The 13,557-nt window shown below is 40.6% G+C and overlaps 1 protein-coding gene across 4 annotated transcripts in view; it reads left to right on the top strand.

Moving 5' to 3' along the window:
* Positions 1-13,557, top strand: part of LOC133650978 (receptor-type tyrosine-protein phosphatase gamma-like) — a 369,942-nt gene that overhangs the window by 343,181 nt on the left and 13,204 nt on the right. For all 4 annotated transcript variants that reach the window (XM_062048807.1, XM_062048817.1, XM_062048833.1 and 1 more), the window contains 7 exons: positions 7,664-7,760; positions 7,832-7,914; positions 7,983-8,117; positions 10,527-10,661; positions 11,639-11,811; positions 11,887-12,022; positions 12,295-12,441. In XM_062048807.1, the coding sequence (XP_061904791.1) occupies positions 7,664-7,760; positions 7,832-7,914; positions 7,983-8,117; positions 10,527-10,661; positions 11,639-11,811; positions 11,887-12,022; positions 12,295-12,441 (906 nt within the window). The remainder of the gene's footprint in view (positions 1-7,663; positions 7,761-7,831; positions 7,915-7,982; positions 8,118-10,526; positions 10,662-11,638; positions 11,812-11,886; positions 12,023-12,294; positions 12,442-13,557) is intronic.

Here is a 13,557-nt window from a genome sequence, read left to right as displayed (position 1 = left end):
GGAAACAAGAATTTCAGTTCATCCTGGACAGTTCGAAGGGGAAGGTGTATGTTGCCTGTAAATATGTAGAACAGACTTCTCCATTGAACACGGTGGCCGAAATGATTTCTCAGTCATGAACAGAGAAGTTAAACAGGACAATACTGCCATCTAATGGATAGATAATTCAAGTATTTCTTTTATGTAAATAAAATAAATATATATATATATATATATAGCTAGAATTCACTGAAAGTCAAGTATTTCATACATATATATATATATATATATATATATATATATATATATATACATATATATATATATATATATATATATATATATATATATATATATATATATATATATATATATATATATATATATATGAAATACTCGAGTTTCTGAATTCTAGCGGTAAATAACCACGCCCCCCCCCCCCTACCCCCACCTCCCGATATTGGAGGTCTCAAGGTTGGCAAGTATGGGAGCTCCACAACCTGTGACGTTACGCTACTTCCGGTACAGGCAAGGCTTTTTTATCAGCGACCAAAAGTTGCGAACTTTATCGTCGATGTTCTCTACTAAATCCTTTCAGCAAAAATGATCAAGTATGACACATAGAATGGATCTGCTATCCCCGTTTAAATAAGAAAATTTCATTTCAGTAGGCCTTTAATGTCTTCTAGACACCAACAATATGACGGTAGAGAATAAATAATGTTAGTTTTACATGCATAAAACAATGTGAAATACGGATTAATGATTAATTAAATATATAAATAAACATTTAACATCACTTTTAACTTTTTCAACATTCTTGTTGACAAAGATGGTGATGGGGTGAGGCACACTGATGCAACCTTTTTTGTCCTTGCTTATGGGTGCTTTTTTTTAATTCAATAGTGTTTCTCACCTTCTTTATCAAAGTTTTGGCACTTGCAACTTTCTCCGGCTCGAATGTGGATTATTTTGTAGTCGTGCAGAGACTGAATCACCGACGTATGGATTCTTAGTTTGGACACTAAATACCAGGAAATTACATTCAAACTAGTTTATTCCGTGGTTTGGTTAAACGTCTCCAAGGATCAGAACGTTTGTGATGGTTAACATCGCTTACAGAGAAAAAGGCCAAGTTCATTTTCTACAGCCCTGACCTCGCTCTTTGATGACAAAGTGTGGGGGTGTAATTTTCTATTATTATGTTGTGGCGATCAATAAAAATATTCACCAAGCGAGACTTCATTTTCCGGGTTAAGGGTGACAGCGGCTAATCTTGGCGCTATCATCACTAAAGCAATCAAGTTGACCTACTTTTAACAGAACTACTTTTGAGGCACTTCATCTTCAACTTCTGCCTCATCAATAACACATCTTACATTGGTGCACTGCAAATTATTTTGCCACTTGCCAAGATTTAAGATTCTATTTCTAGAAATGTTGGTAACACTTTAATATGGGGAACATACACTAAGTAATAAAATACTTAATTTAGAGTTATTTGGACAGTAGGGGAACATATTCTATGTAACAAAGACTTAATTTACAGTTATTTGGTTAGGGTTAGAGGGTTAGGGTTAGTAATGGTGAATATGTTCCCCATACTAAAGTTTTACCGGCTTATTGGTTGTATAATAAGGCCATGCAGAATAAGGCATTAATAAGTACTTAATAATGACTAATTAAGAGCCAATATGTTACTAATTTGCATGTTAATAAGCAACTAATTAATAGTGAATATGTTCCCCTTACTAAAGTGTTACCGAAATTTTAATAAAAAGCTATTTACTTATTCTTAGTCATTGACTTTACATCATAATCTTAATTTTAGCATGAATAATTATATTTTGTCTGTTTGAGTTTAAACATTTTAAAATTGAGAACAAATAAAATATTTTTGATTGATTGAGACTTTTATTAGTAGGTTGCACAGTGAAGTACATATTCCGTACAAATGACCACTAAATGGTAACACCCGAATAAGTTTATCAACTTGTTTAAGTCGGGGTCCACTTAAATTGATTCATGATACAGATATATACTATCATATATACTATCATCATAATACAGTCATCACACAAGATAATCACAATGAATTATTTACATTGTTTACAATCAGGGGTGTGGAGGGGGGGGGGGGATATGGACATCAAGTAGTGGACATAGAAAGAGAGAGAGAGATCAGAAGGCATAAGAAAAAGTATCTGCATTTGATTGTTTACATTTGATTATTAGCAATCCGGGGAGGGTGTTAGTTTAGGGTTGTAGCTGCCTGGAGGTGAACTTTTATTGCGGTTTTGAAGGAGGATAGAGATGCCCTTTCTTTTATACCTGTTGGGAGCGCATTCCACATTGATGTGGCATAGAAAGAGAATGAGTTAAGACCTTTGTTAGTTCGGAATCTGGGTTTAACGTGGTTAGTGGAGCTCCCCCTGGTGTTGTGGTTATGGCGGTCATAAGGAAGTAGTTTGACATGTACTACGGTATCAGGGAGGTGTAGCGGATTTTATAGACTAGGCTCAGTGCAAGTTGTTTAACTCTGTCCTCCACCTTGAGCCAGCCCACTTTAGAGAAGTGGGTAGGAGTGAGGTGGGATCTGGGGTGGAGGTCTAGCAGTAACCTGAATAGCTTGTTCTGAGATGTTTGGAGTTTAGATTTGAGGGTTTTGGAGGTGCTAGGGTACCAGGAGGTGCATGCGTAATCGAAAAAGGGTTGAACGAGAGTTCCCGCCAGAATCCTCAAGGTGCTTTTGTTGACCAGAGAGGAGATTCTGTAGAGAAATCTCGTTCGTTGGTAACCTTTTTGATTACCTTGGTTGCCATTTTATCACAGGAAAGGTTAGCCTCTAGAATGGAACCTAGGTAGGTGACCTCATCTTTCCTGGTGATAACAATGTCACCCACTTTTATGGTAAAGTCATTGACTTTCTTGAGGTTGATGTGGGACCCAAACAGGATGGATTCTGTTTTACCCAAGTGTATGGATAGCTTGTTGTCAGCGAGCCAGGTGCAAGTTCTACAGAGCTCAGCACTGAGGATTTTCTCCACCTGTGACTTGTCCTTGCCGGATACCAGCAAGGCAGAGTCATCCGCAAACAAAAACAATTCACAGTCGCATGACGATGACATGTCGTTTATGTACATTAGGAACAGTAAAGGTCCCAATATACTGCCTTGGGGGACTCCACAGCTCACCGAGAGGGGGGGAGGACACGGTGCCGTTCACCTCTACCACCTGCTCCCTCCCCTCCAAGTAAGATTGCATCCAGCTCCATGAGTTTTTGTTAAATCCGATTGCTCTGAGCTAATCCAACAGTATAGCGTGGTTAACGTTGTCAAAGGCCTTCTGAAGGTCCAGCATGACCATGCCGCAGTATTTGCCCGCGTCCACCTCATGTTTGATGTGGTCGGTCAGATAGAGAAGGCATGTGTCAGTGGAGTGGTTAGTTCTGAAGCCGGATTGGAATTTGTATATGAGTTTATTAGTGGCAAGGTAACTATCGACCTGTTCATAAACTATTTTTTCCATTACTTTCTAAATGGAACTGAGAATAGAAACAGGTCGGTAGTTGCCAGGTTCCAATTTGCTTCCTTTTTTAAAGAGGGGAGTTACTCTTGCTATCTTAAAATATTTTGGTACTTGGCCTTGTGTAATTGATAGGTTTATTATGTGCGTGATGATCGGGGCAATGATGGAGGCAGAGTCCCTGAGGAATCTGGAGGGAATATTATCAAGGCCGGTGGCCTTGTTAGGGTGGAGCGCGCTCAATTTTTTAAACACCTCATCAGCTGTGACCATTTCTAATTTGAAGTCATCGTTGGATACTCCTAGCTTTCTGTAGAAGGCTTTAATGTGTTCTACACCAAAGCGACCAGAGTGGTGGGACAGCTTGTTGACTAGAGTTGCGGCTATGCTGGTGAAAAAGATGTTAAGTCTGCTAGCTACCTCCATTTTGTCTGTAATGAGGGAGTCACCCTCCTTGATGCTGATGTTGGTGAGTCTTGTTTTAAGTTTCTGGCTGCAACCAGGAAGCTGGTTGTTGAGAATTTTCCAGAGCTCACGTGGCTTATTTGTGTTTTCCTCTATTTTGTCGTTAATGTAATTTTTTTTTAAGGATTTAGTCAGGTTGGTTGACTTATTTCTTAATTTATTGCATTGCTTTTTGAGAGTTGAAAGGAGTAATTTGAGGTTGATATTATTGGGTTGTTTATCTACTTCTGTTTTACATTTTTGGTATTCAGAGTATTTCCTGTCTCTGTCTTTTTTGGCAGCTAATAGGTCCGGATTCATCCGTGGTTCCGAGCGGGCTTTGATCCTGACTGTTTCCACGGGAGCCATGTCATTTAGTATCTTTAGGAACGCCGTTTTGAAGCGATTCCAAGCAACATCGACCAGGTTGCTCGCGAGCACAAGGGACCAGTCCCACTCATCTAATTTTAAATTGAAATTGTCATTGGAGTATTTTTTGAGGGATCTGGATTGGGCTGTTATGTGGCCATTGGCTTTAGGTTTAGCTATTTTGCAGGTGCAGAAGGTTAGATAGTGGTCACTAAGACCACAGATCATGACCAAACTATTTTTTATTTTAGGCCGGACTGAAGTGAGAATGAGATCCATGGTTGATTGGGTGGAATCACACACCCTTGTAGGTAGCGCTATTAGCTGGGAAAGACCGTGCAGATTACAAAACTTGCTGAAGGATCTGAAGACAGGCGCATCTTTGCGTTGAATATCTGTGTTCAGATCCCCAGTTATAATTTTCTCCACGTTGTCTGTCCCTGCCAAGCATTCTTCCAAAGCCCCATAGAAATCACTCTGATTAGGGGGTCTATAAACAGTCCCTATTAGTACCGGCCTAGCGTTTTTAAATTTGATTTCCGCCCACACGGATTCCAGGTCATTGTGGTTAAGATCAGTGCGAGTTATGTATTTAATATCCTGGTGAATATACATACAAACGCCCCCACCGTGTTTATTCCTATCCTTTCTGATAACTGAAAAGTTTTCTATTTCTATCTCTGAGTCAGAAATACTTTGATCAAATTTGGTTTCAGAGAAACACAAGATTTTTACCTTCGTGTTGAGGAACATTTCTCTGATTTGGTCAAGTTTGGCTCCAGAGAGGCTGTTCACATTAAGGTGGATGATGTGTAGTCCACTGGAACCAAAAAGAGCATCACAGTCCGCTGTGTTGTGGTACTGACCAGAAAAATTGTTGGTTATTATTGCTGTTGAAGTTGGAGAGCAAGGAGAGAGAGGAGAAAGAGAGAGGCATATTGATCGTCCTCCAGGTGAAGGGGGAGGGAGGGGTGGAGTTGGAGAGGGGGAGGCCAGGTAGGGTTGCTGGGGGTGGGGTTGGATTTCCTTTTGGCGGGCTTTTTTGAAGACAAAGACAAAGAGGAAGAGAACAATGAAAATGTTTGTGTAAAGGCGCCTCTAAATCCTGTGTATGCCGCGTCCTCGACCGTCTGGGACCGTGGAGAGGCCGCGTGGACCCCCGCCATCTCGTGCAGTTCCCCGCAATCACCGATGTCTGGGTCGCCGTCCACCGCAGCCGCCGTGTCGTTCACCGCCGCTGAGTCGCTGCCTTCTCCGATGACTGGGTCGTCCTCCACCGCAGCCGCCGCGTCGTTCACCGCCACTGAGTCATTGCCTTCTCCGATGACTGGGTCGTCCTCCACCGCCGCCGCCGAGCCTCCGACCGTGTCGATGAACGGGGCGAAGTCCTTCGCCGAGCCGCCGATCGCTGGAGCACAGGTGAGCTTGAGCTGAGATGAGCCGGTAGCGGAGTTAGCTTCGATGGCGACGCTAGCAGTAGCATTGCTAGTCTTCGCCAGTCGGGACAACATTAACTGTGTTGTTGCAGGTCCAGGGTTGAGTTCAGTGTCTCCTGATAGTAGAAGTAACAGTAGTATTATTGACTTTCTGTCTATCCTTCCAGTCAGGGGCATGTTTCTTCTGCCTCGATGTGCAGTCAAGCATGATGCTAACACGTTAGCTCCAAAGCCAAGGTGCTTTGCTGATGTATTGTCGTGGAGATAAAAGTCACTGTGTATGTCCATTTCGCGTTCTTGACTCTCATTTTCAAGAGGGTAAAGTATCCGAGGAGGTTTAAAATATAAATCCGTGATCCACAGTAGAAAAAGGAGGAAGTGTGGGATAATCCGAGCAGTTGTTTGAATTCCCGATCGGGAGCGAAAGAGAGTGCGACCGCTCATCTCGGCGTCCATCCAAGCAATCATATTTTGGTTCTCCCCACATAGAAAATCTTGTTTCGAGATTCTGCAACATTGTGAGGATGCTTCATCTAAGAATTTCAAGTTGAATAATGCTTGTTCCTGGGATAAAATTCTTATTTCTACCCTTTCTACCTACTCAGTGGCCTAGTGGTTAGAGTGTCCGCCCTGAGATCGGTAGGTTGTGAGTTCAAACCCCGGCCGAGTCATACCAAAGACTATAAAAATGGGACCCATTACCTCCCTGCTTGGCACTCAGCATCAAGGGTTGGAATTGGGGGTTAAATCACCAAAAATGATTCCCGGGCGCGACACCGCTGCTCCCCTCACATCCCAGGGGGTGAACAAGAGGATGGGTCAAATGCAGAGGACAAATTTCACCACATCTAATGTGTGTGACAATCATTGGTACTAGATATACACATTTTAATTTAGGATGTCCTATCAAGTAAAATTAACCAGCTGCATAGACAGATAATTTCTCTTAGTTTTTATTTGTATCAATCTTATATTTTGTCAGCTCTTTTTTCCAGTATGTGGCTTTGAGATGAGCGATGTCAAAAAACAAGATGTATCAAAACTCGATGTGACTCAAAGCGCCACTTAATGCTTACAAAACTGCTATCAGCAAGTGTTAGCCATTCTAAGTGGAGATGAACTCTGTTGACGCACTTTATCTTCAACATCATCAGCTCCACGTGACACTGGTAAGCCTCTGAGGTGATGTGGAATGACAAAGCTGTACACTCTATGCTAACAACACCTGAAAACCTGCTCAGTGGCCTTGTGGTTAGAGTGTCCGCCCTGAGATCGGTAGGTCGTGAGTTCAAACCCCGGCCGAGTCATACCAAAGACTATAAAAATGGGACCCATTACCTCAGCATCAAGGGTTGGAATTGGGGGTTTAGATCACCAAAATGATTCCAGAGTGCGGCTACCGCTGCTGCTCACTGCTCCCCTCACCTCCTAGGGGGTGGAGCAAGGGGATGGGTCAAATGCAGAGGGTTTTTTCACCACACCTAATGTGTGTGTGACTATCATTGGTACTTTAACACGGCTATTGGTCGTAGTTGCGACTGTCAAGTTGACCAAGTTTTTGCAGGACAACTTAAGCCCGTCGTTTCAGTACATAGAAGCCCAGTTCTAACTTAGAGCAAATACCCAGAATGTGATTAAGTATTTCCCCGTAGTGGCCATGTTGTAGTGGCCGGGCTTCAACCACAGCAAAGATGCTTGGAGGATCCCCCGGGCTATCTGTGAGTACTGTAATCTACAGTAGAACACACTTAAGGCTAATATAAGAGTGTACAAGTGACTATGTGGCTATTGTTTCATGTTTTAAGGGTCAGTAGTATTGTTTTGTATCAAATATAACAATGTTAGTCTGATGTGTATGTTTGACCAGGACATCAAATCATTAATTATTTGTTTTGTCTTCGTCTCTGCAGGAGGTCCAGCGCTCCACAGCAGACTTGAAAATCACAGCAGAACATTCCAATCATCCTGACAACAAGCACAAAAACAGATACATCAACATTGTGGCCTGTGAGTGTGCTGGGAAATAAGACAAGCTACAAATAAAGATACTGTTTGGGATATATTGTTGATGTTTGCAGATGACCACAGCCGCGTGAAACTACGAGCTCTGGCTGGGAAAGACGCCAAACATTCCGATTACATCAATGCCAACTATGTGGACGTGAGTTGAAGCTCTTTAATCAGCAAAGTAGTTGTTACGCAACATCACACTAGCTGTCAATCATTCAGGGGTACAACAGAACCAGAGCTTACATCGCTGCTCAGGGTCCACTTAAGTCCACCTTTGAAGACTTCTGGAGGATGGTGTGGGAGCAGAACACCAAACTCATCGTCATGATTACCAACCTGGTGGAGAAAGGACGGGTATGTGTCCATATTGCATATTAATACTTCTCAATGTATGCTGTACAAAGTATACTTGGATATACTTGATGTACTGTACTTGTATATAGTAGATCAGGGGTGCTCATTACGTCGATCGCGAGCTACCGGTCGATCGCGTAGGGTGTGTCAGTCGATCGCCAGCCAGGCATTAAAAAAATAGTCCTAAAAATGAGCGATCATAAATCTTCACTATGACGTCACTTGATTGACATTCACCGCAGCTCATTATTAAGAAAAAATTACAGACAGGAAGGCGAGAAAATCTTTTAATTTCCACAGACTCTGGCGCCGTACCTGTCGTCAAAACTCCAAAGACCGACTGCACAGTTGCGCAATAAAAGCGCTGCTTCATCCTGCCTTCACTAACAAAATAAGAGTCTCAGAGAGCTGGCGTGCACAAGCTAGCAAGCTACGGAGTTTGCCGCCAATGTATTTCTTGTAAAGTGTGCACTGTATACAAAGGAGTACGGAAGCTGGACAAATAAGATGCCAAAAAACAACCACTTTAATGTGGTATTGGACAGAGAGGAGGACTTTTTTTGTCCTCCATTTGAAAATGCGGACGTTATCAGCACCACTGTCTGATTCCTATCAATGCAAGTCATCAGAATCAGGTAATACACCAACTTGTATGCTTGTCTTCATGAAAGAAAGGAATCTATATGTGTTAAACATGCTTGCATTATCTTTAAACACCTTTAACTTGTTAACAATATTAACTATATGTGTTAAACATGCTTGTATTATCTTTAAACACCTTTAACTTGTTAACAATATTAACTATATGTCTTAAACATGCTTGTATTATCTTTAAACACCTTTAACTTGTTAACAATATTAACTATGTGTGTTAAACATGCTTGCATTATCTTTAAACACCTTTAACTTGTTAACAATATTAACTATATGTATTAAACATTCTTGTATTATCATTAAACACCTTTAATTTATTAACAATATTAACTATATGTGTTAAACATGCTTGCATTATCATTAAACACCTTTAACTTGTTAACAAAAACATATATTTCATAAATAAGTAAATATAAATTATATATATGAATGAGGTAGATTTCGCGACCTGATCAATTGAAAAGTAGCTCGCCTGCAGAAAAAGTGTGAGCACCCCTGTAGTAGATGCACTATCAACACATATGTACATGATTGTAGGGGACGGCGTGGCGCGGTTGGGAGAGTGGCCGAGTCAGCAACCTGAGAGTTCCTGGTTCAATCCCCACCTTCTACCAACCTAGTCACATCCGACACTTCACCCTTGCTCCTGATGGGTCGTGGTTAGGGCCTTACATGGCAGCTCCCCCATCAGTGTGTGAATGTGTGTGTGAAGGTGTGTGTGAATGTGGAAATAGTGTCAACGCGCTTTGGTAGAAAAGCGCTTTACAAGTATAACCCATCATTGTGTTAATATGTGCAACACAAGTGAGTACAGTAGACAGTGAACACATTTTGTTGAAAGCATGAATTTTTACTTTGATTAATATTAAGACTGACTTAATCCTCTTGAACATGAAATTAATGTAAATATAGTCTTACTGAAATCTTTTTCTACTCCTCCATGATGACATGTTGACATATTTTAGCCTAAAGGCTACAAGTGAGCAGATATGGAAATTAACCGGCAACAGTTAACGTTAGTTACTCACCGGCACTATCACTGGGACTGCAGGTTGAAGCAGAGGAAGAGGTGCGTGCTTCGACATCTCTGTCGCTGCTTCTCCACGTGTCGACGACACGACACGTTCCTCTAACCTTCAGGTTATGTACGGCCTGAACATGTTTCAACATGTTTGTTGTACTGCTCCCCTTACAGGAAAGCGAAGCCTGGCAATAATTGCAGATAGCCGTTTCCTCGTCGTATTTCTTAGTAAAGTGGAGCCATGCCTTGGAGCGTTTTTTCCCGTCCATTGTTGTTGCTGCTTCTGTATCTGCCGCCAAATGACTGAGCTACGTCATTTCCTGTGATGTGCCACAGGACATTTCCTGTGACACGGGATTCGTTCCCAGGGATTCGAATAAAGAACCACATTTTTTTTTTACTATAGTGGCCTCAATAACGGGAACCTTTTCTCAAAAAGGGATTTGAATCCAATGAATCGGTTATTTTCTTATCGAACAATCGGAAGAACCGGTTTTCAAACATCATCCCTACCCATATTATAATGCCAGCACCACTGTGCAAGACACAATTATCTTGCTAGTCACATGTTAGACATATTAATACAACAATGTTTGTGTGTTGATAGTACATGTTGTAGCTATTCTAGCTGTACATAGACTACTCTGAAGTATTTCCAAGTTTATTTTCTGTGATATTGTCCCTTGATACACTGTAAAAAAAAAGATGATGTGTTGAAATATGTCTTCTTACAGAGAAAATGTGACCAGTACTGGCCTACAGAGAACAGCGAGCAGTACGGAAACATCATTGTGAGGCTGAAAAGCACCAAAGTTCAGGCTTGCTTCACGCTGCGTCATTTCGTCATCAGGAACACTAAAGTCAAAAAGGTAAATAAAGCAACACTGCACTTGAACCTGTGATCAAACTAGACATAGACCGATTATCAGCGCTGATATTTGGAATTTTGACGTATAGCATTATCTGCCTTTTTTTTTTTTTTTTTACAACTACAACAGAACTCCCCTAGCAGATCCAATATCTACACAGGGTTTCCCCTTAATGTGACTGAATGTGGCTCACGTCCACAGCATTTTCATGACTGCCACACCTTGAAAATACGTTTGTTTTTTTTACTTGAAAACAAATGTAAGTAATATATATACCTGTATATATATTGGAGCCCCCAGAAAAAGTCAAAGTCCGACGCTATTTTGAACTTTTATTACCAATCTTATGAGTGCAAACACTTTCGTCTCCGTGAGTCAGCGCTTCCCCAGACACACAACAGTGCACAATTTCCCTCAAAAATTAAATTTCTAAAGAATTTAAATGTATTAAACAATTTAAACAAGGTACAGTCTTGTTTTAGGAAGCATTGATGAGCAACAAATGTGTTAATGTTTTTCTATAGTTAAAGCTATTTTGTATTATCTGCCAGGAGATTAGTATTCGCCAGAATTTGTCTGTCATGTCAGCCAGTTTGCTAGTTAGCTAGAAATATAGCACAAAAAGTAATGTTTGTATTTGATTAAACTTTCAGTCATTGGGATAAAAAACAGGTTATTAGATTTTGAGGCTGATCTGGATCACCGTGTGGATTATGATTTTTTTTTAAGATTCTTTACTACTGGAAGACTTTAAAGAAATCGGACCTGGTGGAGGTCTGCGCTGTCCGAGTGCTTTTGTAGATACAAATGCAATCAATTGTATATCTATTTCTATATTTCATTTTATTGTGATCTTATAGATTTTATTTCCTGCAGACGCAAATGGCAGCAATTGTTTGGACTAAATTCATTCTGTGCTAATGACAACAATACACAACGCTGAGGTGTGTGTTCTGAGGTGTGTTGCTGTGTTTCAGGGTCAGAAAGGGAATCCAAAAGTCAAACTGAATGAGCGCATGGTCATTCAGTATCATTATACTCAGTGGCCTGACATGGGCGTGCCAGAGTACACCCTCCCTGTCCTCACCTTCATCAACCGCTCATCAGCGGCCCGCACCCCGGACATGGGCCCGGTCCTGGTGCACTGCAGGTAGTACTGGGGACTTGAAATGAAGATGAATTATGACATTGGAAATGTGCTCATGTTGCTTTGTGCTGGCCTCAGTGCAGGCGTAGGTCGCACAGGAACCTACATCGTCATCGACAGCATGCTGCAACAAATCAAAGACAAAAGCACAATCAGCATTCTTGACTTTCTGAAACATATTCGCACACAGCGCAACTATCTGGTCCAGACCGAGGTGAGCAAGAAGTCGTAAGGTCACACGCTTGACTTGTAGATCATAACAGTATATCATAAAATTATCATCATATATGTCATCAAATTGTCACTATGAAGATAATTAAATCATTAAATAGGTCATAAAATCATCACCATGAAATTGCCGTCATTTAGATGACGAAATCTTCGTCATGCAGATCCTTAAAACGTCATTATGTAAATCCCGAAATCATCACGTAGATCATGAAATCATCATCATGTCGATCATAAAATGGTGCTGCTGTCCTGCAGGAGCAGTATGTGTTCATCCACGATGCTCTGATGGAGACCATCTTCAGCAGAGAGACGGAGGTGCCCGCCTGGCAGCTGCACAGTTACGTCAGCAGCATCCTCACGCCCAACTCTACGGGCCGCACCCGCCTGGAGAAGCAGTTCCGAGTGAGTACGAGCTGCGTGACGTCTCGTTACAATAAACTCTGTTACAATCTTAGACAGTACTCGCCGTCACATGTTCATCAATTTCAGTCAGGTAAATAATTTTGATTGATGGATCTATTGATTGATTAATCATCTATAGAGCACATTTGAAAATAAAAATGCTGCACAGACTTAAAATAAATAGAAAATGAGTGCATGTGTCAAATGTACATTTTAACACAGCAGGATAAAATACTACATTAGCAATTATATCTAGGGATGTCCGATAATGGCTTTTTGCCAATATCCGATATTCCGATATTGTCCAACTCTTTAATTACCGATACCGATATATACAGTCGTGGAATTAACACATCATTATGCCTAATTTGGACAACCAGGTATGGTGAAGATAAGGTCCTTTTTTAAAAAATTAATAAAATAAAATAAGATAAATAAATTAAAAACATTTTCTTGAATAAAAAAGAAAGTAAAACAATATAAAAACAGTTACTTAGAAACTAGTAATTAATGAAAATGATTAAAATTAGCTGTTAAAGGTTAGTACTATTAGTGGAGCAGCAGCACGCACAATCATGTGTGCTTACGGACTGTATCCCTTGCAGACTGTATTGATATATATTGATATATAATGTAGGAACCAGAAATAATAATAACAGAAAGAAACAACCCTTTTGTGTGAATGAGTGTGAATGGGAAGGGAGGTTTTTTGGGTTGGTGCACTAATTGTAAATGTATCTTGTGTTTTTTATGTTGATTTAATTTAAAAACAAAACAAAAAAAACAATACAGATTATTAAAAAAACTATCCTGATAATTTCCGAGATTACATTTTAAAGCATTTATCGGCCGATAATATCGGCAGGCCGATATTATCGGACATCTCTAATTATATCGTAAAAAAAGTGTGATAGATATTGCATAAAAATCATAATAAAACACACAAACATTGTCGCTGGCACTGTAGTGCACTTAGAGTTTGAAATCACAAAACTCTTTAACTTTTAAGAGCCACTGATAATAATAAATAATAAAATCCACTTTACCTTGATGGTGTATCTTCCTTTGCGTGCAGCAGGAGGGGGGGAGGTGGGAGGCAGTGTCGACAACGCTGTG

The sequence above is a fragment of the Entelurus aequoreus genome, linkage group LG01 (genome assembly GCF_033978785.1).
Source record: "Entelurus aequoreus isolate RoL-2023_Sb linkage group LG01, RoL_Eaeq_v1.1, whole genome shotgun sequence".
Classification (NCBI taxonomy): domain Eukaryota; kingdom Metazoa; phylum Chordata; class Actinopteri; order Syngnathiformes; family Syngnathidae; genus Entelurus; species Entelurus aequoreus.
The sequence above is the reverse complement of the archived record's forward strand: the minus strand, read 5'-3'. Positions and strand labels throughout refer to the sequence as shown.